This window comes from Sitophilus oryzae, unplaced genomic scaffold (genome assembly GCF_002938485.1).
Source record: "Sitophilus oryzae breed Bouriz unplaced genomic scaffold, Soryzae_2.0 scaffold_1498_pilon_pilon, whole genome shotgun sequence".
Lineage (NCBI taxonomy): Eukaryota > Metazoa > Arthropoda > Insecta > Coleoptera > Curculionidae > Sitophilus > Sitophilus oryzae.
Genome location: NW_022146167.1, coordinates 1,797,231 through 1,823,724, shown reverse-complemented (window position 1 = coordinate 1,823,724; position 26,494 = coordinate 1,797,231). Strand labels below are relative to the sequence as shown.

Genomic DNA, 26,494 nt, shown 5'->3' with positions numbered 1-26,494 from the left:
GAATCATATTAATTGGTCCTCTTTAACAAATATTTAAACAGTTCTTTTTTAGTTTTTTTTAATTAACGAATTATATCGACAATATTAGTGTCTATACTCTTTAAAAATTTGTTACATCTTTAAAAATATTCTAAAATGTCAATATTCCATGGATATATTGATAAATGAAGTCTAAATTATAAAAAATACAACTTTGATAATTTTTGTTTATTTGGGACACTCTGTATCTTGTAAAAATATTTTTAAATTGTAGCTCTAATAGTCCGTCAACGAACCCAAAACTTACAATTTGTAAAAATCTAATCGTTTAGCTACAATACTCCGTGTCGTATGTGGTGAACAACCCTGTATATATTTCATAATATTTTGTGTGTATTGTTTAATAGGATATTTAAAATAATTGTTTTAACAATTACTTTTGTAATTCTAGGTTATATCTATGCTCTGCCCGAGTTTCCAGAACTAATCAAAGTGGCCAAGAACCCGGATGAAGTGTTTATGGCCAGCTGGAAGGCTTGCCAACCGAAACTTATGCCAGATGAATCACTTTCCATGTCTATGTAATAAAAAAAAAAGTTTTTGTTTAACATGTCTATTATTGACCCTTATGCTACTGATTACAGCAATTGATTTTTTTAGAATATCCTAAATATAGCATCAAACTTATGATACATTGTTTTTTTTTTCTATATAGTGGCAGGCTTAATATTATCCTTTTTGAATAAAAATACTAAGAAATGAGCCTTTCGAGTACTACTTATACAGGGTGTTTCAAAACCAATGCGAAAAACTTCAGGGGGTGATTCCTTGTTCAAAATAAAGGGTAGTTTGCTTCATAAACGTTGGGTCAAATGTCAACCATTAGGGAGATATCGCGGTACAAAGATGGCGGAAAAATAATGTTTTTATTTTTTATCTTGAAAACGAAAAGTGATAGACTAATGAAATTTTATGGAAGCATTACTGTTATCAAAACACTCTTTTTGGTAATTTTTTCACTTTTTTAAAATGAGTGGAAGGGGTTGAAATAAACTACCCCTATCATTCTTGTAAACGAAATTTAAAGAAAAATCTTATCAAACACATGCAAAAAAATTAATTTGGATAGTTTAGTTTCTTTACAAACTTTTTTATCTCTTGTGTTTATTTAATAAAACTCACCAATTTGAAATTAAAAAATAAAATGTAAAGCATTACATGTCAGGACAAAAAACATTTTTAGATTAAGAATCTAGTGATAATAACGATAATAATAATCATCTAGATAATAACCTATTGCAGTAAAGTAATGTCAAATAAAATAATATTAGAAACATCCTAAAAAGTAACAGCGGCCGACTAGATTTATTCCTAAAAAAATTACAGCAGCCCACTAGATTCTTTATCAGAAAATGTTTTTTGTTCTGACATGTAATGCTTTACATTTTATTTTTTAATTTCAAATCGGTGAGTTTTATCAAAAAAAACACAAGAGATAAAAAGTTTCTAAACAAACTAAATTATCCAAATTAATTTTTTTTGCATGTGTTTGATAAGATTTTTCTTTAAATTTCGTTAACAAGAATGATAGGGGTAGTTTATTTCAACCCCTTCCACTCATTTTAAAAAAGTGAAAAAATTACCAAAAAGAGTGTTTTGATAACAGTAATGCTTCCATAAAATTTCATTAGTCTATCACTTTTCGTTTTCAAGATAAAAAATAAAAACATTATTTTTCCGCCATCTTTGTACCGCGATATCTCCCTAATGGTTGACTTTTGACCCAACGTTTATAAAGCAAACTCCCCTTTATTTTGAACAAGGAATCACCCCCTGAAGTTTTTCGCATTTGTTTTGAAACACCCTGTATATTCTTGTCAAAGACGAAAAAGACGTCATGGTAGCCATTTTGAAGCACATTTTTTGTTAGTTATGTTTGACTTTTCTCTTGAATAAAAAGACACCCTGCTCAGTTTTTTTATTCATTAATATTTTTTATCCTTTACCCTTCTTTCCTTAGATGTCATAGATTATAAATGATACAACACAATTACTACAACAAGCCTAATGATATAATTATTGTCCTTTACATATACAAACTTAACAAAAAAAGATAGAATAGCTAGCAGAATTTCATATACCGTGCTGGCAACTGTTACTTTTAGGTCGGTATTTACATGTGTGGAAGTAAATCGCATAGGGGATCTTATTAAGTCGAAGTGAGAGAAATGCGACGGAGTGCTGTTGCGGCGTTGCCGGTACGCCTTTCCCTATCAAGTAAAGTAAAATCACGATCGCAAACCGCTTATTTTTAAAAGACTTTTTTTCGAAAAGATAACTAGATAAAATCATTAGAAATGTTTCTGAGCATCTGAAATGGAATTATAACGATATTTTTAGGGTGTAATTTTTTTTATAACGTCAGTATAATCGCGATAATTTAAACTTTGTAACACATAACACGCCATAACTCAAGAAACACTTTAGATATTGAAACTTTATTTATTTTCAAGATCGGATCTTTTACAATATGTTTACATAAGAAAAATTCGATAAGGTTGTTTTTTCCATTAAAAAATTGTAAACAACCCATCCATTTACTTTTAGAGCATAGAAATTTTCAGCAATCGTATAATTTTTTAATTGATAAAGATTTTCACTCACTGTCTACGAAGAAAATACAGCAGAAATATTAAGAAAGTTTCTGAAAAAATTACAATCAATTATTTCTAATAGATTTCGAGATATCGAGTTCTAATAGCCCGACCACTGTCGAAAACCAACTCAATTCCACTTATTTTTACCAAAAATGCAAGTGTTTCTAGCATGCACTTAAAGATTTTCAAGCTATCAGGGCCTACTTTACCACAAGGCCCATAAGGCACGGGCCTTGGGCCCGGTGCTCTGGGGGGGGCCCGTTAAAGGTTATAAAATATTCATAATTTCAAATGTAAATTTACATAGCAGAGAAAAAAAAACAGTGAAAAAAAAAACACCTCTGATAGAATTAAATAAAATAAGCTTTAGATTGATATAATTAATGCAGTTTTTAAAATTATTTATCGGTGATTCCCCAATCTAAAAATAACTATATAACACTTCGTCCTACGTGGGAGAGTTTGTTTAAGTTTTGTTACACAAATATTTTCATTTTTTTTTAATTATATTTACATGTGTATTTATTATTTATTGTAATTGTTTACTTTGTTTTTTGTTCAGTAAAAGAAAGGTTTTTTTAATTTGTCAATTTACTATTAGAAATTTTGTCTAGGTACCTAATTTTTGTTCTCGGTTTTGTTAAAAAAAATGTTTAATTTTTAAAATTAGAATTAATTGTTTTTTTTTTTCATTATTTATTTTGTTGAATATAATGTTTATTTATTTTTTAAAATTATTAAAAAAATAAAAATAAAAATAATTGTTTTATTTTTTTAACCCAAACTAACAAGAGAATTTTTGAATTTTATTGGAAAAGAGGGCCCGAATTTTTGCTTGGGCCTTAGGGCCCGACCTGATGAAAAATAGGCCCTGCAAGCTATAGAAAAAATTACAACGACTCGTTAAAAAATAAACAAATCAAGTATCACGAGACGTAATTAAATCGTGAAGCTGAACGCATGATGTACACCTTTCCCTAGAACTTTAAGTACCGACAGAGTGATTGGGTCGACCGGTCAACTGCGACGAATCTGCTATATCCCCTTCCACGTCTCTTAGCAATGTGCACAGTTTTGCAATTTATTTCATACGTTTGGCAACGTGTTTATTGTTCTCTCTTTGTTCAATACATTATAAACGCATTGTACTCTTCTTAGATACGGAAATCTCGACCCGAGACTAACCTTTGCCAGCCCTTAGTATAGATCATACCAAATAAAGATTTAGTCACGTGATTAAGCTTGACCGTCACAGCGTTGCCAACTTTTACATATTTTCTTTTAATCAAAATATTTTAGAAAACAAAAATGAATTAATTACAAATATATAAACAGTTACTATTTACATCAACAAAACACTTAAGGGACATAAAGGGCCATTATTACCGCTTTCCCGTTCAAAATATTCTCATAAGGTTTGCGATTAGTATTTTTGCAACGGCTGTTAACCTGCTTCGGCATCTTCTACACTTGGCAACAATGAATTTAATAATCGCGCCTTCAATGACGTAACTAAAAGTATATTTGGCATCGCTTATAGCTACTAAATTTTTGTAAAGCGTTTTTTTAGCATTAGTGTCCACTTTTTGCACCCAAATGTTCGTCATTATTGTGTTATATCTTATTTTTGCAGTGTCTAATAAAAAAATAACGATTTCGTGCTACATAGAATAGCAACCCAAGCAGCATTTGGACGTCGGGACAACGTTGTGTCACGCGACCAAACGTCGGGGCGCAACGTCGGCACAACCTCGTGCCAACCCTAGTCTGCACTAGTTTGGAGAATAATTTTTGGGTCGAAACGACGTTGGATACCGACGTTGGCTAGAAGCCTAATTTTGTACAATCTGCAACGGTGTTTAAAATCCTAATTCACAGAAATACAAAACTAATATGGCGTCTAAGTCGCGTTTTATCCTAAATTGGGATAATTATAGTAAAAATATTATTTTTATGGTTTAGTTAGAGACATATGTCCGATGGCAGTGAAGGAAAACAAAACAAAAGTATTTAAGTGTGGAGGATGTTTGAAGATCATAATTATTGAAACACTTTAACCGACTCTGTAACTCGTTACCCAAGGCAAAAAAGTTAAACGCAAACAACTTTATTTATAAATGTATTGTTTCTACTTTGAAAAATACTAATGGGCCTTAAAATTAAAGAAGTTTTAAAAATTTTCTTGATTTTTTTTTTAGTAAAATGAGAATAATTCATTCGCAGTCGAAAAAATTGTTTCCGCGTGTTTTTTAGGGTCAAATATTTCAAGTTAATGTATTCAAAAAGCAGGAATTGCTATTTTAGAAACGAAACATTTTCTTATTTAACAACATGGCGGCTTGCACTTTGTTGTTTTGGAGATTAAGATGGAGTAGTTCGAGTAGTCGCATACTGGTCTAATAAAGTCGCAGTTCGGCCTTAACAGGTAGTATACTAGTCGCAAGATTGCCTAATTTAGTCATCCTAGAGTCTACCTTGTGCCTTGTGCCGCCCTCTATAATCTAAATAAACGAGGGAGTGGATAAACTATCGGTAATATATGTCGATGTATATTTAAATTTAGTTTTATATGTACCTTTCTTATGTCCCATTTTAATTATTTTTTTTTATAAAAACAAAAACAGCACTGAACTGTCTGACTGAACAGAACAATGAAGTGAAAATTTAAGATTTAAGGTTATGGTTCAATACAGTTGCAAAAAGGTAGTGACCCGACGTCCTACCAACGTAAGAATAAGGAAATCTAAACAACGTTGGAATTAGTAAAACAGACGACGTTTGCATAACGTTGGAATAGGTCCTGAAACTGACGTCGGAAAACTCTATATTGTCCAACGTTGTAGCTACGTTCTAAAGATCACTTAAGCAAAAAAGGTTAGAAGACAACGTTTATTCGACGTCGCAGAAGCTTCTACTTTGCTGTAGTACAAGTCCAATGTCGGCACAACGTTATAAGAACGTTTAAATTTATTTTAATACCTAAGGTAGGGAGCTAACTATTTTTTGTAACTAATCCAACGTTGTGTTTAGTAAACATGTGGTCGCAAGTCGTGAAAATGCTACTTGGGAATAAATAACACTTGGTGTGTAGTGTACAGAGTGTCCCATATTGGTTGCAAATTAGGATTGCCTTGCACAATTTGCCACCTTAAAAGTTTAAAAATTCCGAACACTTCTGAAGATTTTTTGAAAAAATGCTTCCTTCTATTTAAGCGACCGAGTATTTGGTTGGGACAACCTGTACACTAGTAGTGCAAAAAATTCTGCAACAAGAACCAACTGATACTTCGCTTATACATTTATAACCTTTATTTTTCTCGAAACATGTTTAAAGAAAGTACAAAAAACAAAACCCTGACTAACTGACAATTTGGAATGATTTCTAAAAACCCTGAGTATATGCAAAATGTCGAATGTATATGATATTTAAAATTTAGAGACCCTTGTTGTAAAAGACCTTGTCTCTCAGTTCTAAGTCGTATTTCTTCTTTGCGTCTGCCTGAAAAAAACAAAATAACAACAATAAAAAAATAGGTTGGCGACAAAATACATCTTTATTTAGTTGTTAGTTTTAGTTACAAAAATGGGGTCTTATTGACATACGAAATAAGGAACATGGACTAAGATTTAGGTGGTAGATGTAGATGACGGTTGTAGAACAAGTATTTCGGGGGTTTGCATCGGAATTTTTTGTTTAAATAATTCTAAAAATGTTGTATTTTGTATTAACTTACTTTTATATTGTTTCAAAAACCAAACAAGTTAGTAGAGTTATTATGACGCCATCAGTGTTCCTAACAAAGTGATCAATGAAAGAAAATTTCATATTATTATTAAACCCTAAATTTATTCTTTGTAGTAAATACGATTTTAAATTATAAACTAGAGTATATTTTTTAGCCGACCATACCAATAGGTATGGTAGGCTATTAAGATCGACAAAAAAAAGTGTTTTAATTTCACTCAAAATGAGTTATTTGGGACCTAAATACAAAATACACACACCGGAGAAGTCTAGGAATATTACAATTTTATCCACCCATCGTCAGTAATTTTATTATTTTCATTTCTGATATAATAAAATTAAAATAAATAAATAGTTTACAGGACGTATTGGAAATAAAAATGCGAAATTTACCGAATTTTTCAAATTTACCTTGATTTTTATTGAACTCAAAAAAATACACACATTTTTTTTTATTCTAAAATGTGAATTAAAAAAAAAGATAAAACCATTTTTACTTAATAAAGGGTATGGCCTCCTCTACTGTTCATTACAGCCCTACATCGGCTCCATACTCCTGATCAGGTTGTCGATCTCTTCTTGAGGGACAGCCTGCCACGCTGCATTCACGGCCCGAACCAGATCCCTACGAGTTTCACGAGGCATACCCATTCTCAAAATTCTTGTTTGGACCGCGTCCCATACGTGCTCGATGTGGTTGAGGTCAGGAGATTGTGCCGGCCAGGGTAAGATGTTTAATTGATGAGCATTGATAAACTCACTTACCACTCTGGCTGTATGAGGCCGTGCATTGTCATGCATGAGAATGAAGTTTCTCCCAAAATCATTGGCATATCGTAACACGGCAGGCTCAAGAATTAAATCACGATATGTGATTCCTGTTAGAAACCTTTCAAGAAAAACGAGATCGGTTTTTCGGCCTAACTGGACTCCTCCCCAGACCATAACTGTTCCACCTTGATAAGGGTGCACTTCCTGAACATGATCCACCCGAATAAGTTTCTCGGTTCTCTCCATACCATAAGCCTTCTCGAATCCGGATGAATTCCAAAGCGTGACTCATCCATGGGCGTCTGCTTCTTAAGTTGACCTCTTTTAATCTATTGCGAACAGTGTCAGGACTAACGGTTACATTATGTGTTTCCTGGAGAATTAAACTAAGCTCTGGTGCTGTAAGAGTCGGTCGGCGTCGAGCATTTAATTGTAAAAAATGGCATTGCTGAGGGGTAGTAATGCGATGTCGCCCTGTGTGCCTTTCAGCAACATCACCACTTTCACGGTAGCGTGCACTTAATCGCGATATTACACTTTGCGTTGTATTTAATTTTCTAACTACGTCGATTTGGCGCATTCCAGCTTCGAGCATACCCATGACCCTCAGCATTTCGTCTCTGTTAAGATGTCTACGCTCCATAATGTCGTTTAATACTAAACAGAGTTATTTGAATGAATTCTGGCCAGTTATCATAAAAACATAGCCAGTACAGGTTAAATTCGAACAATTGATGCTAGGTGCTTTTTATACATTTGACAAAAAATGCACAAACACTTCTGCAAATGTCCTAAATTTAGAAATAACTAGTGTGACTACTTCGTTTCAATCGAAGTAGAAAGAATCGGCCTACAAATATGTGGTTGTTTATTCAAAACATTTATTTTTTAATTTAATAAAATGATATGCCTAGATTTTCCCGTGTGTGTATTTCCATGGTGTCTGTCTGTCTGTCCGTCTATAACACGATAACTCAAAAACCGATAAACCGATTTTAACCAAATTTGGCACAAAAATACTGTGGCACCCGAGAATCTGGCCATTATTTTTTTTTTGCTTTGAGGTTGGTAAGGGGGTATGGGAGGGGGTTAAAAATTTTAAGAAATCGTAACTCCAAAATTACAGTAGCTAGCGAAACGCGGTTTTCAATTTAAGATTAGGAATAATATTTGCAACAAAATTTGTAATAAAATCAAAATCAGTCAAAGCCGCAGTTTTTGAGATAAAAAAAAATTGAAAAATTCCTTTACTTTGAAACTAAAAGAACTGCCTAGCAACTTTTTATTAACTATACCTGCCTCCCGGCGCCAATTTTTTACGAGGAAACCAGTAAACAGTGGTACTACAAAGACAAAAACTTTTTTCAACACTGATGACGCGCTAACAATTCCCTTGTTTGATTTTTGCTATAAATGAATAAATTTAAATTTATAAATACAAATAAAATACCTGCAGATCCGATTCCAAGTGAGAAAAAGGTAGGCTGGCTTTCTGTTTGAAGAAAGCACATGCCATAGGTGTCGCGAACGTCAGGCACAATCCCAAAATACCTATTGAAGCCGGAAGCGCCAGCCATGGATACCTACAGAGTGTCCCGCGCTTTTCCAGGTAGTCCATTACCACAGGTGTCAGAACTGAAATAAATGTTATTTTAATATGGATTAGATATTCAAAAAGGAATACGTTTTTTTACCCAATCCTGGTAAGGCCATGCATACTCTGCTCAGTATAACTTGACCTATACCGTATTGTGCTGCTATCTTGGAATAACCTAGCTTGTTACCGTTGATGTCGTAAACAGGTGTGCCATGTTGTAGTTCTCTGTTTTAAGAAAAAGAAAAATGTGTTAGTGTTAAAAATTTAAAAAAATCAAATATCTCGGTATACCGGGTGCGTCTCCAAAGAGGCTTACCCCTATAACTGTTTAATTTTTTTTTGACAAAAAAAAACAAATTACAAAATAGTAGTAGGTATGTTAGTCTATACTAATATATAAAATCCTTAAGTGACTGACTCACTGATTAATCACGATCCTGCTCAAACCACTCAATGTAATAAGCTCAATTTTGGCATACAGGTTGATTCTAGGGTGTAGACGTTCGATAAGAAGGGATTTTTCGAAATTCCAGTTCCAAGGGGGCGAAACTTAGCGAAAAAATATTACAATATTTTTTATTTAAAAAACGGTAAAGTTTCCGAAAAGACGCTTAAACACGTATATTTTTTTTACATGTTTTAAGATTTTTTAAAAATGTACTTATACAGGGTGTTTCGAAAAATTTGGTCATTGATTAATCGCAATCCTGCTTAAAGCGCTTGACGTAAAAAGCTGATTATTGAAAAACAGATTGACTTTAGGGTGTAGGGGTTCGATAAGAAGGGATTTTTCGAAACTCGAATTCTAAGGGGGTGAAACCACCCCTCAAATATTAGAATATTTTTTATTTAAAGACCGGTGTGGTTTTTCGGAAAAACTCTTAAACACGTATATTTTATTTTGTTGTTTTACATATTTTAAGATTTTTTAAAAATTTATACAGGGTGTTTCATAAAATATGACAATTGAGTAATCACGATTCTGCTTAATCTGCTTGACGTTTAAAGCTGATTTTTGGCAAACGGATTGACTGTGGGGTGTAGAGGTTCGATAAGGAGGGGTTTCTCGAATCTCAACTTCCAAGAGGGTAAAAACGCCCCTCAAATATTACAATATTTGTTATTTAAGAAACAATTAGACTTTCGGGAAAACGCTTGAACACGCATAATTTATTTGGTTTTTTTTACATATCTTGAAATTTTTAAAAAATCATACAGGGTGTTCCAAAAAGTTGGGTAATTGATTAACCACGATTCTGCTTAAACTGCTTGACGTAAAAAGCTTATTTTTTGCAAACGGATTTTTCGAAAGTCAAATTCCAACAAGATGAAACTACCCCTCAAATATTACCAAGTTATTTAATAATATCGCTATATTGTTTTTTCTCATGCTGACATGAATGTGAGAAAATTTTATCCATTTTGTATGTTAATGAAAATTCTTGATTTGCTTTATCATCACCATTACAAATGATTAATTCGACGCGAACGAAGCCGCGGGTACACGCTAGTATACTCTGTTTTTTTTCTCAGGTAAGATTTCGACAGACGATGACAGAAGAAAAGCAGATGACATCCCATACCAATCTATTTATTTTACTAAAAAAAGTTTCTAATAATTTTTAAGTTATCTATGGATGGGTTTAAATATAAATCCGTCATGCGTCGTGTCTTGTTGTTTTTAACCAGTTTTATTGGTTTATTTAAAAAATGACAGATCGTATTTCAATTTTATTGGTTTGACGGAACGATGAACGACAAACGGACGCCGATGCGTATGAACTCGCCTTTAGATTTTTGTCATTTTTGACGCTTGTCAAAGTCTTGCCAAATTATAGGTTATAATTTTGTGTCAACTTTGTTAAATACCCTGCGTTTTGGAAGATTTGATGCGAATTATTACGTGTGTTTTGTGTTTTTGAAGTTAAGTGGAGGAAAAATCGAGTGAAAATTAACTGTAGACCCAGAGCACAGTTTATGGTTAATACTCGCTGCCCAGGCAGAAAGTCTTATACACCAATGAAGTTGCCATCGATAAAGTTTGTATACCATTTCGTCGTAGATAAGTGCATCTCGTATATGGTAGAAGGATCAAACTAAATAGTAAAATATCAACATCACACGATAGGTAAATAATGGATTTTAGTACTGCAGAAAAATAATGTCAAAAGGTACTGGTTTAAAAATTAAGATTAAAGTTAATTAATCAACCTTTAAGGTATAAAATTTGGTAGGAGTTATTATTAATAAAATAGTTTGTTTTATTTACCTATGTTGTTTTATTTATTCCTGTGGAATATTACAAATTTGTATTTGTACATAAGTAATATTGATAAATATAATCATAAATGCGGGTAATTTCATAAAGCTTGAAAGTAAATAATAGTTCTTTTTATATTTTTTTTGGTATGTAGTGTCTTGTTCTTGTTTGTTTTGTATTAACACATACCGTTTTTATTAAATAAAATAACTCGATTACATTTTTCAGTTTTATTCACAATATTTTGAAGTAATCACTTGTCATCTTGTCAATCAAATTTTAAATATTTCCTGCTATGCGTTCCAGTTGTACCAACTTATTTCTTTATAAAATAAAATAAACTACTTTGAAATTAAAATGACAGACACATCTATCACTGTCAAGGATCTTCTCGTTGGACAGACTATATATGATAAAAATATCGTATTTTAAATTTCAATCTAGAGTGCCTATCTGCTGTGCTAAAAACACTAATTTTTAATCAAGGGGCCTTCGTATCATTATTATTATTATCGATTAATGTTAACCAAACCAAACTTTCTCAATTTTTTCAAATGAAACGGAGGTAGTTCATTAGTATATTTAAAAAAATAATTTTTTTAAGAATAATTTGGTACTATACACTTGGTATTTCGAGTCAAATTGTCGTTATGAACCGCCATGTTAACAATTTCAAATAAACCATATGCAAAAATGTCAAAAGTTGACATATGATATGTTATTCTATCCAGAGGGTTATTTTCTATAAAATAAATTAAAAAAATACCGAGGGTGCCATTAAAAAATAAAAGTTGTAGTCACTTCTGGTGAAACAGGAAGTGACCGAAAACAGTTGAATACGTCAATCAATCCTAATTTATGTTGTATACAGACATTACTAACATACCAAATCTTGACTTTTTTAGCTGAAAAAAAAAATAAAAAAACTTATAGGGGTGAGTCATTTTTGGCTTATGAAACGCACCCGGTATATGAACTTTTTCTCTAAAAAAATATATAAAAAATCACATCCTGAACTTTCTTAGACTACTTAGGAAACACCCCTTATGTTTTTTTTTATTTATATCCCTGAACTTTAGATATACCGTATGAACGAAAAAAAAAACCGGTTCAAGAAAGGCTGGGGAATGACAATCGATGATAATTTTAGAGAGGTCAATCTCTAGACGTCAAAAAAAACAATTTTTTTTTTAAATTTTAAACTACACCGTTTAAAAACCATTTTTATTCGATATAAAAATAAATTACAACCATCTAATGCCAACTGGTTTAGTAAACGTCATTAAAAATATAAAGAAAAGTACGGGCCAAGTAATGACGTGTATGGCTTGACTTCGCCAAAATTATCATCGATTTTCGTCCCCCAGTCGTCTTTGACGCCGTTTTTTTTTCGATCCTATGGTATACAGGGTGCTACAAATTCGAGGTACGAGCATTGGTATCTCGGTAACCGTAATAGATACGAACATGGTTAAATTGGGGCTAACTTGTTGTATTGGGATGTTCACCAAGATGCCATCTAAAAAGTTTTAAAAGTTTCGAGGATTGCTGAGTTTTTTGGAAAAAACTGATTTTTTTAAAAATCACTTTTGTTTTTTCCTGTCGTTAATTTTTCGAAAATCAAAAAACTAATTGCACATTCTCATAGCCACTTTATTTTTAGATTTTCAAATTAGCTGATAATTTGTGAGATATAGAGGCCAACTAAATTTTTTTAAATACGGACTTGCATTTTTATTCCAGATTTTGAAAGAACTCGGTCTCCTGAATACAATGATATGCCACACTTAATACTGTTTTTTGTTTTGGATACCTTAACAGCAACAAAACTATTTAATTATTAAATAAACAAAAATACGAGTAGCGGAAAAAGGGGCCAAAAAACCCTACATATATGCTTATTCTCTGCATTAAGTTCATCAGACCGAAGGGAACAGCCATTCGACGACCGGTTTCGGAGACTTTTCTTCATCGTCAGGCCGACTTTGTTGTAACCCTCGATCTGACCAACGAAAAGCAGAGAATAGCATTTGAGTACAATAAGTACTACTATGGCGAGAGTGCTAGACGCTCTACGTCATCTAGCGGTAGCTGTGACAATCACAGATCGTACCATCTTCTAACAGCTCTACGCCATCTTTTTTGGCCCCTTTTTCCGCTACTCGTATTTTTGTTTATTTATTATATATACCCTACCTAAGCCTTCTTAGCTCCATCTGCGGTAATGTGCATGAAGCAAGCATGTCTGTTCAGTAGGCCGCAGGTTTTAATTATGGCGGTACGATCTGTGATTGTCACAGCTATCGCTAGATGGCGTAGAGCCTCTAGCACTCTCGCCATAGCAGTACTTATTGTACTGAAATGCTATTCTCTGCTTTTCGTTGGTCAGATCGAGGGTTACAACAAAGTCGGCCTGACGATGGAGAAAAATCTCCGAAACCGGTCGTCGAATGGCTGTTCCCTTCCGTCTGCTTAACTTAATGCAGAGAATGAGCATATATCTAGGGGTTTTGGCCCCTTTTCCGCTACTCGTATTTTTGTTTATTTATTATATATTTATATATATATATATATATATATATATATATATATATATATATATATATATATATATATATATATATATATATATATATATATATATATACCCTACCTAAGCCTTCTTAGCTCCATCTACGGTAACGCAGATGAAGCAAGCATATTTAATTATTATTTAAAATAATTTCAAGCCCGACTCTGGTTTCTTAAATTATTTAATCTGATTATATTCATCGCAACAATATTGATCAGCGCTAATTAACACTGAATAAGGAATATCGAGACAATTGGAAGATTCAAATAAATAATATCCACGTCAGAAATTTAAAGATATTATTCTTAACTTTTTTTATTGTGAATTTGAAATTTCAGTGTGCGATCTAATAATATGCATAATATTAATCGTAGTTATTATAAATAAATCAACTTCTACAAACTAGTTTCTAATGTTCTACATGTTCGAAAGGGTTGCCACCCTCCCTATTGCACACATTTATTTTTCGCTCAATTTTATTTATAGCTCTTTGAACTTTTTTCTTATACTTTCGAATGGATTTTGTACTCTTTATTGTAAATGTTGAGATGAACTGATTTCACTTTTACAAATGAAGTCAAATAATGTAGGAAACCTCGCTGGACATTATACTGCTCTAGCATTTCCAATCCATCTTCCGGGAAAATTATTTGATTGCTTTTATATTTTTTTTATTAATTATTTTATATTATTTTATTGTATTCAATGTTTTACCCCACGTCATTGTTAAGTTTGAAAGTTTATCAATATTGTAACGATGAATAGATTAAATATTAAAAAAAAGAGAGACGGACTTGAAATTAGTTTAAATAAATTGTGTTCAAATGTCTAAACAAAAAAAAATATTATGTGTGGCATATCATTGTACTCAGGAGACCGAGTTCTTTCAAAATCTCAAATAAAAAATGCAGGTACGTATTTAGAAAAATTAAGTTCGCCTCTGTATCTCAAAAATTATAAGATAATTTAAAAATCTAAAAATACTATCAAATAGCCCTTATAAAGTGGCTATGAAAATGAGCAATTAGTTTTTTGATTTTCTTAAAAGTAACGACAGGAAAAAATAAAATCGATTTTCAAAAAAAACTCAGCAGTCCTTGAAATTTTTAAAACTTTTTTGATGGCATGTTGGTGAACATCCTAATAACACAACTTTGCCCCAATTTAACTATCTTCGTATCTATTACGGTTTCCGAGATACCAATGCTCGTACCTCGAATTTGTAGCACCCTGTATATTAGTCGAAAATAACTTACTGGGCTCTCATCATGGGGATGTTGATGCAATTGGCTGCTGCCACGGCTACGAAGGGCACCAACCTGCCGACGAGCGGGGGCATCTTCTGCAGTACAAAAATCATTCAGTCATTGACAGCCCCAATCTCTAAGAAGAGCGTTCTTGAAAAGATTACGGTAAAAGTCTAAACAGTCTTTTTTTCTAACTCTAACGATCTCTTTTCAAATTGAAAGTATGTCAAAAGTCGACTATTTTAGTATTTTGGCGCAGTCGGTTGGATTTTAGTACGGTATGATCAAAAAGACTTATGACAAATGACGCGCGACAGATAAATTTCATTTTTCGTTGACTAGCCTTTATACAGAGTGTTTCACAGCGATAGTAGGTTCGAAGTATATGAAGAGTTATTTAAAAAAATGCAAATTTTCGCAAAAATCTTGTCACCGGTTCTCCATTAACGTTTAATCTACCTTGACAAAGAATCACTCTGTATACAGGGTGTTTCAAAAATATGCATGTACAGGGTGTCCCATTTTGGTTGAAATCATACGGTATCTCCGTTATTAGTGAAGATAGAAGGGTGCGGTTTGCACAAACCTGTCTCACTTTTTTGTCAAACGGAAGATGCCGTAAACAAAATTTTCATAGCCCTCTTCGTTTCCGAGCTACAGGGTCTTTTTGAAAATTTTGCAATTTGGGACACCTCCTGTATCTCTGTTATTGTTAAAGCTATCGAGAAGGTGAAAACTGTTTATTGTAGAACTTTTTATGTAGAATACAGTGGCGTAGTATGTTTTTCTACCAAAAAAATATTTTTGAAAATATGAACTAAAGTTATGTTTTTTTAAATGGAAACACCCTGTATATTTATAAATCATATGATCTGTCTTGCCATAAGCTTCTCAAAAATATATATCACTCTATATTTATTTTCACTATTTACTGAAATATTTAAAAGTTTTTATTAAAAGATCATATTTATTAGTAGGCCATGATTGATAATAAAAGAAACTAAAGAATTATTAAAAGTATACTGCAATCTGTCTCTTGTTTTATTTTGGGAGCCGCTAATAAATTCTTTATATATTAGGGAAACTTAACTCTCTACCGCTATTTGTAAATCTTGGAATACGTGTATACGTAAGAATAATCTATCGTATCGGAAATTTTAGATATTCCTTTAGCTAATTTACGTGAAATATACTTTCAGCAAGATGGGGAACATTCAAATATTAGAATACTGTTAAATTATTATTTTTCAAATCAATGAATTGGAACCAATGAACGCATATTGATAGCCTCCTCGATTCCCGGATTTCGCCGTTCTCGATTTCTGATTTTGGGAATTTTTGAAATACGAAATATATCGTAGGCACTACAACAATGTCGAACACCTGAAAAATGCTTTAATAATTCAAGATTTAGATATTTGCAAACCCATCCCGTTATAAAATAAAGAAAAATATATTCACAGTTTCAGTGGTAACAGTTTTTTCAAAAGTAGAATATACCAATCCCAAATAAATTTTAATATGTGTATGACTATTTTAGTAATACCATTTTGATTTTTTGTTATTTATCACGGCCTACTAATAAGAAAATGATATATTTTAAATATTGCAGTAAATAGTGAAAATAAATATAGAGTGATATATATTTTTGAGAAGCTCATAGCAAGACAGATCATATGATTTATAAATATACAGGGTGTTCCATTTGAAAAAACATAACTTTAGTTCATATTTTCAAAAATATTTTTTTGGTAGAAAAACAGACTACGCCACTGTATTCTACGTAAAAAGTTCTACAATAAGCAGTTTTCGCCTTCTCGATACCTTTAACAATAACAGAGATACAGGGGGTGTCCCAAATTGTAAAATTTTCGAAAAAACCCTGTGGCTCAGAAATGAAGAGGGCTATGAAAATTTTGTTTACGGCATCTTCCGTTTGACGAAAAAGTGGGACAGGTTTGTGCAAACCGCACCCTTCTATCTTCACTAATAACGGAGATACCCTATGATTTCAACCAAAATGGGACACACTGTACACTTAGAAGAAAACTATAATAAATTAAAAAAAATGAAGAGATTAAAGCTTGATTGTCATGCGTCAATTTCCCGTTGATACGATGGTCCGACGGCGCTCTGATTGGTCGTAGCGTTTTCGCGCCACTTTTCAACGGAGCAATTTCGTTCTTTAAAAGATCAGGCTGGGGGCGAACTTTTGTTTACTTCATCAGCTGTACATACGTAGATATTGGGTTAGATTCTGTATTCGTATTTTGTCGGTTGATTTTTGGTATTATTTGTTATTGTAGTGTCTTTGTTATTGTAGTGCAAAAAACTAATTATTTTGATGCTTTATGTGAAATAAACTACTACTAGATATATGGTCACTCTGTTTCTCATAAAAAACACGAAATATTACACGTTTTGTTAAGTGCTTTAACCTAAAAGTGCCCATAAGTTTTTTATTTGTCATTATCATAATTTTTGTGTGTGTTTTTTAAGACTATAACAACTCATCAATAAAGCTTAAGTGGAGTGTGTTTTTGGTGCTATGCCTCATCTTTATTGTGTTCCTGGTTGCAAGGATAGTTATACTCGGCAGCCTAAAGTGTCCGGAAGAGCAAGAAAAGTGGGTACGAGTTATAAATCAAGACAATTCTACTGAAAATATCGTTAATAAATTTAAAAATAATATTCTCCCAGGATGGTATTAAAAAATTGACAATTATGTTTATTTTATTCATATTGTGGAATCTCGACTCCAAGTGTTGTTGGTTCAGCTTCGATAGATTCAAACACGGAAGTAGGTATTATGATCTAGGGAAAAATAAAGAATATGCGTATTAAAGATCATGAAAAAGATTATTAATTTGAGTTCAAAATTAAAAAGATTTTTGCAAAGACAAGAATGATAAAGTTTAAAAGAAGAATGTGTTTTTGTTTGATATTTTTGTTCAGTAATTTTTAATGAATAGTGTTGTATAGTCAATAAATTGGTATGGTTATGGTCAATAAATTGGTATGGTTAACAAAATTAAGTTTTAATGATAAAGGTGTTACTAAAAATAATAAGACATTCATATTTCTTTGTTTTAATATTTTATTATTATGTTTAATATTTTAAATGTCATTTTTTGGATTATATTCGACACTATTTTTTTTATATGACCCAACACTGATGAAGGCTATAATGTTAGCCGAAACGTTTTTTTTTAAACCAAATAACAATAATGAAAAACCAAATGAAAACTTAATCAGCGTTTTTCCCGAACCTAAATCCCAAGGAAATAAAAAATTTTAGAATAATTTTACATATAAAATAACAGCGATCTTCATTTCATGATAATTATTTAATTTATTATTAATTCATAGCCATCGCTGACACCTTTTTTTCTATGATATTGTATTATTTGCAAATATAATTTTTCGAACATTGATACTTGCAAAATATAAAATATACATATAAATTTTGTGAATGCAAATAATAATACATCACTATTAGTAGATATTGAATGTTTTTTGTTAAATTAGATCGATTTTCAAACCCCATAATTTAAAATATATTTTACATTTTACCCATTATCTTATGTACCTATTCATTATTTGTATATTGTAAAACATGTGCTGCATTTGTATGGTTCATAGTTTATTTGCCAAAGTGTTTATTAATAACTGTGTGTATAATTTGTATGTATATATATATATATATATATGTATAATTACATATATATATATATATATATATATATATATATATATATATATATATATATATATATAGTATATATGTATATATATATATATATATATATATATATATATATATATATATATATATATATATATATATATATATGTATATATATATATATATATATATATATATATATATATATATAATATATATATATATATATACATATATATATATATATATATATATATATATATATATATATATATATATATATATATATATATATATATATATATATATATATATATAGTATATATATATATATATATATATATATATATATATATATATATTATATATATATATATATATATATATATATATATATATATATGTATTATATATATATATATATATATATATATATTGTATTTAATAACTGTATATTATGTATATTTCATGTAAACTATATCATTTTTAAATTACAAACCAAAAATATGAAGAATACTTATGTTTTCCATGTATTCTACAACATATTTATTAATCCGTAGTATCTAACTAGCGTGACGTTATAAATCTCGCCCCCAGGCTGATCTTTTAAAGAACGGCATTGAATGGAGGCATGAAAATGCACTAAATTTAAAAACTGGGTAATTTTCTAACCAATCGAAATCTTTAAATTCAATCACTAAAATTAATATCGTATCATCGGATCGTCGGACAACGGATGCATGAAAATCAAGCTTAACTCCCTGAAGCTAGGAAACAAAGCAGAATCGGGCTTATGTTAATATAAAAAAAAATCTCCCCAAGAGAGACGACACATGCTGAAGAAACACCCTCTATATATTGTATAAGATTATCAGAGCTTACTTTGACTAAACTGTTGAGTCCCAAAGCAGTACCAACTGCTCCCGTAGTTGCGAAGACGTACGAAGTTAGAATCTGCCTAAAAAAATAGCAAAATACCTTAAATTTTGTTAATTAAAAAAACTATGGGGCTCTTACTTGTCTGTTTGTTTTACATCTCCACTCCGGTTCGTATAGTTCACTAGGGCATTGAAGGACTGATTCAGCCATTGCCAGAATATTACCGCGGGAGCAGTTTTGTAGAACGTGAGCATACCGCCACTGATCAACATATTCATTGGTACCTATATGAGAAAATTTGTAATGAATATCCCTCTAATGAGGGAATAAAGACACAATATTCTCACAAATTTGTAGTAGAGGTGGGAATTCTAGTTCCTTGGGAGAAACTAGTTCCTTAGTTCTAGTTCCTCCAGAGGAATAGTTTTTTGAACTAGATTTTTAGTTCACAATAGTTCCCGACTAACATTGACATCCCCGTTGCTTGTTAATGGGTTTTGTTGTCAGTCAGAACTATTCACAGTATGATCTGTATAATTTTTATAATGTACGAAATAGAACGAGACGTGTAATTGCGTAAGTAAAAAACACATAGGTAAGTTTTATTGCAGATAAAAAAATTAAAAAAGAAACTCAAATCAGAGTTTAAAAAATTTATGGAAAGCTCCGTTCATTAAAATGTTGTATCCTATGTTATAGGGCTTGTTTTTCTCTACAATTTCCTGTCTCACAATGTACCGTTTGTGTCCGGGAAGGGTTCATAGTTTCATAGTTGTCGATTTTCGAAAGAAATCAGTACATGTATATTATTCCGTATATTTTTCATTTTATTGATTTTATGGGAAGCATTGTTCATTAAAATGTTGTATCCTATGTTATAGGGCTTGTTTCTCTCTACAATTTCCTGTCTCACAATGTACCGTTTGTGTCCAGGAAGGGTTCATAGTTTCATAGTTGTCGATTTTCCAAAGAAATCAGTATATGTATATTATTTCGTATATTTTTCATTTTATTGATTTTATGGAAAGCATTGTTCATTAAAATGTTGTATCCTATGTTATAGGGCTTGTTTCTCTCTACAATTTCCTGTCTCACAATGTACCGTTTGAGTCCAGGAAGGGTTCATAGTTTCATAGTTGTCGATTTTCGAAAGAAATCTGTACATGTATATTATTGCGTATATTTTTCATTTTATTGATTTTATGGAAAGCACTGTTCATTAAAATGTTGTATCCTATGTTATAGGGCTTGTTTTTCTCCACAATTTCTTGTCACACAATGAAACGTTTGTGTCCAGGAAGGGTTTATAATTTCATAGTTGTCGATTTTGAAAGAAATCAGTACATGTATATTCTTTCGTATATTTTTTCATTTTATTGATTTTATGGAAAGCACTGTTCATTAAAATGCTGTATCCTATGTTATGGGGCTTGTTTCTCTCTACAATTTCCTGCCTCACAATGTACCGTTTGAGTCCAGGAAGGGTTCATAGTTTCATAGTTGTCGATTTTCGAAAGAAATCTGTACATGTATATTATTGCGTATATTTTTCATTTTATTGATTTTATGGAAAGCACTGTTCATTAAAATGTTGTATCCTATGTTATAGGGCTTGTTTTTCTCTACAATTTCCTGTCTCACAATGTACCGTTTGTGTCCAGGAAGGGTTCATAATTTCATAGTTGTCGATTTTCGAAAGAAATCAGTACATGTATATTCTTTCGTATATTTTTCATTTTATTGATTTTATGGAAAGCACTGTTCATTAAAATGCTGTATCCTATGTTATGGGGCTTGTTTCTCTCTACAATTTCCTGTCTCACAATGTACCGTTTGTGTCCAGAAAGGGTTCATAGTTTCATAGTTGTCGATTTTCGAAAGAAATCAGTACATGAATATTATTTCGTATATTTTTCATTTTATTGATTTTATGGAAAGCACTGTTCATTAATATGTTGTATCCTATGTTATAGGGCTTGTTTCTCTCTACAATTTCCTGTCTCACAATGTACCGTTTGTGTCCATGAAGGGTTCATAGTTTCATAGTTGTCGATTTTCGAAAGAAATCAGTACATGTATATTATTTCGTATATTTTTAATTTTATTGATTTTATGGAAAGCACTGTTCGTTAAAATGTTGCATCCGATATTATAGGGCTTGTTCCTCTCTACAATTTCCTGTCTCACAATGTACCGTTTGTGTCGGGGAAGATTTTAATTTTCTTTCCTCCGCTAAAAATCGGCTTTTCGTTTAAGAATCACGATCATATTATTTTTTCATGTCTTAGATTTCTAAGAATTAGAAAAAAATCATCATTAATTAATTTTGAATTTTACTATAAAAATAAAAATAAAATTGAAAAAACAGTTTTTTTTGAAAATCTGGAAAACCGTTTGAGTTAAAGAGCTAAAAATTTAGGTGAATTATTTTCATTTGACACCAAATCTATTCCCTGAGTGCGAGTCAAAAAAGCTGCGGGGGTAGATTTCCCATATTAATCCGGCTATACTCTTTTATTTAAATCGGACGATTTTTTTTGTTAGTTCGAGTTTCAGCTCCCTAACTCACATAGGGCTTGAGTTACGATCCTCCAAGGTCGTTACCGCTTTTTCTCTCGCGTCTCGTGTGTCATGGCCCGTGTCACGGCCTTCAATTTTTACTCTCATCGCGCTAAAAAAAGTTTTACTTCAAAAAAAATCTCGAAACAATCACCGGTTACAAAATCAACACAAAAATGTTTTTTATTATTATTGAACCCACTGACATTATTTTTTACTGACCTGTGCTGACATGCGACCAATCAGCATCATTTTCTCGCCAGTATCTGGGTGATAAGCTGAGTCGTACAGTTGTTTCGCCCTCCATAGGTCATCCTCAGTGACATTTGGTGGTAATTTCTGTTGACATCTGCGATAAACGAATTTAAATTTTTGAATACTGATTTCGTTTACTAAATATTTTACATGAAGCGAATTTATGTAAAATTCACCCTGTTAGTTCAGTCATTGGGGATCAAAAAAGGGGTCTGCTTGGAAAAAAGTCCGGAAGTTTTGAAACTTTGCAGGTTTATAGGTTTTGGGGTCCCTAACTTTAAAATCCATAAAATGCACATTTCCAGACTTGCCGCCTGCGCCGCCATCTTGCCAAGATGGCGCCCAAAATCGGTATTTTGTAAATATCTCGAAAACTATGCGTTTTTCGTAAAAATTTAAAGAGAGCAAAATCATAAATTAATGAGCGAATTAATGATACGCCACTGTTTTATGACAAAATTGAAGAAACTAAACTAAAACTAGTTTTAGTGAACCCTAATCGATATTTGATTTCGGAAAATCGACTATACGTAATATATCATATTTTACGCAAAATTGTAAAATTTCCAGTCATTTTGTGCCTAAACGGTTGACTTTAGCGAAAATTTTCATAAAACCTTTTTTATAGGAAATTATATTCTCTTTAATTTTACCCTCATAGAATTTTCGCGAAAAACGCATAGTTTTCGAGATATTCACAAAATACCGATTTTGGGCGCGGCGGCAAGTCTGAAAATGCATTTTATGGATTTTAGTTAGGGACCCCAAAACCTATAAACCTGCAAAGTTGCAAACTTCCGGACTTTTTTCCAAGCAAAAATCCCCAATGACTGAACTATTTACCCGGATGAAAAGGACGTCACAGTAGGACAGTAGGCATAGAAATAATATTTTAGTTCGAGTTTTCCCAAAATCAGCAGCACTGCATGAAATAAAATGTTACCAATATTCAATATACACATGCCTATTTTTTCAATTTTTTATTTTGTTTATAATATTTATTTCAATTCTAAAATTTCGAAATAAAAAGTAAATAAATATTAGTACTACAAACAAATTAGTGTAAACTATAAATCATAATAAATCAATTTAAATTAAATAAGATCAAAAATAAATACGAACCTTATCTATAATTTACAGTCATTAGAGTTAATTACTATACAGAGAAATAAGAAAAAATAGATAAGGGTTAATAAAAATAGATATCAGTGCTGATACTACAGGGTGTCCCAATATTCCGTGGCCATAGAACTATTACGTATTTTTGGAATTTGGCGACAATTTGGAAGCGATGGCGACAGCGCTGCCAGATTGTGATGGATTTATGAGATGAATCTTAATTTAAAAGTGACAAACAATATATTTATTATATCATTTGTTAAAGGTTTTTACGTTTTATTTTTAGGGAAGCGGGGGAAGCACCGCTTCCATGGACCAGACGCCGCTACTTTGACTGCAGTCAAGGGTAATAAGGACCTTTATTGTCACGTTCTCGTTCAAAATAATTTATCAGGGAAGCTGCAAGCTCTTTGCTTCGACTGTTTAAATGCTTCGGCATATTTTCAACAAAAAATTTCAAGAAATGCAATACAAAAACTCGAAAATTTAGTTTTTAAAAGAACTGTTTGTGTTTTTAAAGTACAATTTTTAATAAAAACTATGAAAATAGGCAAAAGAACGAGAATTACTCACAAAGATTCAACAACAACACGATATTATACAAAATAATGACTGACATTAGGATAATTGTCTTTAATCTAAATAAAATATCTCTTACAATCGTTTGCTCTATAAAGTCAAATGAAGAGCTGCTCGGGATCTTAAATTATACAACAAATTTAAAGATTTTTGCCAAAATTTCATTTAGTCAAATTTATAAATTTTAGTGTCAATGATTGATGACGTGCATCGGAAAATGTTTTGCGATTACTATAGTAGTTCTATATTGAAGGAATTTTAGGACGCCCTGTATATTGAATAATTTTTTGTTTTAAACATTTATCTATTTGCACTCTGTGTAATAAAAAGTGACATAACTATCTCTGTCAACTGAAAAAAAAAACGTAACACTTAGTTTTTTTTAAAAGACAAATAATCTGAACTGTTACGAAATAGATCGGATCAGCTAGTGACATTTATAAAGCTACTATGACGCCGTTTTTTTTTCGATTCTATGGCACTATTAAAAAAGGCGTGTCTTACTTGTACTGTTGGACCAAACATTTTGCCGCTTCCAACTGGCGACTACTAGCAAATATATTCAATGGATTGGTGGTGAGAAAAAAATGTTTGGCTCGTCCTACATATGTCTCCTGGTCGTACCTGGGTTCGTCTAAGTTTATTTTCTGCTTTACGCACGCGCACTCATTGACCATCATCTTGGAATCGAAAAATTTAGGTTTTTCTGAAATAAAATGTTAACACTAATGAAAATTAATAAAGAATGTTTGTCATTGGTTTTGTGATAATATGCTTATTACAACATTTCTAATAATTTTATTTTTGTCGCTCCAAAACTGATACCAGCCTGAGATTGATGCAATTCTAACAGATTATTTTTATTTATTATTCTATACAGGGACTACATTCATTAAAAACAATTCTAACTAAACAAAATCAATAATGTTTTGTGAACATATTTCTTACATATTATATTATTTTATATTTTAGAAAGTTTGGTAGTAGAATTTTGAACATCCTGTATGATTTACGATTATAGCCATATTTATAGCAAAGTAAGTACAGACCATCTAAACTAAATACCTAATATACAGGGTGGTCCGAACTGTATTCCGGAAATTTCGGCAGCATATTCTGCAGATAAAAGTAAGTAAAAAAGTTCGTATAAATGTATGTCCTAAAATGCTTAGTTTCGGAGATACAGGGTGTAGAAGTCTCATTTTTATTTCGATTTTTTCCAAATAATTTTTGCAGTAACGTCAATATTTGGATGAAAATTGGTGTCTGTGAGTTTTTTGACATGAGAAATTTGATTTTGATGTCAATATGACTCCTACTAATAGAGGGCTACTAATATGCTAATTATATTTTTTTTTAAGAAATAAAGGCTGAAAAATAAATATTTTTTATTTATTTATTAACATTTCTGAAACTATCGAAATATATTTACTCATATCTTAGGATTATGTAAGTGATCTGAAAGGAAGCGAAAAATTCAATAATATACAGGGTGTTCCTTTTAAAAAAGTCATCCCGGTCCGCTCACACTTTTTTGAGCCACCCCATAGAAGTTAAAATATTTTCCCGAAATACATCCTAGTACGTACTTTAGGTATGCACTTAAACAAAATTCCCAAGTTTTTATTCTAGGAGCTACAGATGCCCGACGCACTTTTGTCGGACCCTGTATAGTCTAAAGAAATCTAAAATTTAAATGGAATTTATTTATAAATTAATATGCTGAATTTCAACATTTTTATCGTGTATAATATTTGTTTATAATGTACTGTATTCCGAAATCATAATTTTAGAAATTTGTATTCCAAAAAATGTAAAATTATTTAAATATGTGCTATTGATATATTTAGTTGTTTAATGTATATTTATAGGATATTATTTTATTCTAATAAAACAATATATATATAACACCTTATCTCTGTAATCATATTAAAATATATTGACTTACCTTATTTTCTAAACAATGCTATATTCTTATCAGAGAATGTAGGGAACAATTGTGTTAATTTTATATCACAAATTCAGCACAGTGTCGCGTTTAACATTTTTCCAAAACGTTCTTTTTCTTTTTGAATTTCGATCGCAAATTTTGATTAATCCTTCGAAAGTCTAGCCCGAAATGTCACTACAGAAAATTCGACTTTCCGATTTAAATTTTTAGATCGCTATGACGACCATGCGACCTTGTGAACTGTTTGTCTTTAAATTAACACATTTCTCGTTTTAAGATAAACTTCGAAAATTTATCTCGCTCTTATCCTACGACTTTTAATCAGTTCTTTTTAATAAACCGCTAAAAAAGAACAAATCTTATGTGTGGAGTAGACAAGGCGCAGCTTTATTTTGCGTGGTTTCAATTCTGCGCTAATTCTAACATGCGCTTGCGAAAAAATATTGATTATTCAAGAAAAATAGTTAAAATAATGAAAATAAATAATCTTTTATAAACTTTTTTAATAATTTATACTGTATTTAGTGTTTTAATACAGTTTTAAAGCGTTCTTGATTAAAAAAAGACAAATAAACAAATATGTATTTTAAATTTGGCGACAGAAAAATTAATACTGATTTACTAGTTGCCTACTCTATA

At 31.3% G+C, this 26,494-nt stretch overlaps 2 protein-coding genes across 4 annotated transcripts in view; one reads left to right on the top strand and one right to left on the bottom strand.

The window, feature by feature from the left end:
* The window catches only part of LOC115877717, a 59,755-nt gene extending 59,089 nt beyond the window's left edge, over positions 1-666 (top strand). Inside the window, exon 16 of the mRNA XM_030893997.1 lies at positions 431-666. Coding sequence (XP_030749857.1) covers positions 431-564 — 134 coding nt within the window. The 3' untranslated portion in view covers positions 565-666. The remainder of the gene's footprint in view (positions 1-430) is intronic.
* A 5,255-nt stretch (positions 667-5,921) lies between these two features.
* Positions 5,922-26,222, bottom strand: LOC115877715 (sideroflexin-1). Of its 3 annotated transcripts, none has more exons than XM_030893995.1 (9): positions 25,853-26,215; positions 24,409-24,610; positions 22,174-22,300; positions 19,531-19,676; positions 19,396-19,471; positions 14,838-14,923; positions 8,847-8,974; positions 8,603-8,787; positions 5,922-6,135 (listed from the first exon to the last, which is right to left on the bottom strand). In XM_030893995.1, the coding sequence occupies exons 2-9, from the start codon at positions 24,582-24,584 to the stop codon at positions 6,070-6,072; spliced, it is 990 nt and encodes a 329-aa protein (XP_030749855.1). In that variant the 5' UTR covers positions 24,585-24,610; positions 25,853-26,215; the 3' UTR covers positions 5,922-6,069. The 3 variants fall into 3 exon arrangements, with proteins under 3 accessions (XP_030749855.1, XP_030749854.1, XP_030749853.1); XM_030893994.1 differs by lacking the exon at positions 5,922-6,135 and adding an exon at positions 6,187-6,340 and having other exon boundaries at positions 24,409-24,629; positions 25,853-26,222; XM_030893993.1 differs by lacking the exon at positions 5,922-6,135 and adding an exon at positions 6,187-6,340 and having other exon boundaries at positions 25,853-26,220.
* Positions 26,223-26,494: the final 272 nt, after the last annotated feature.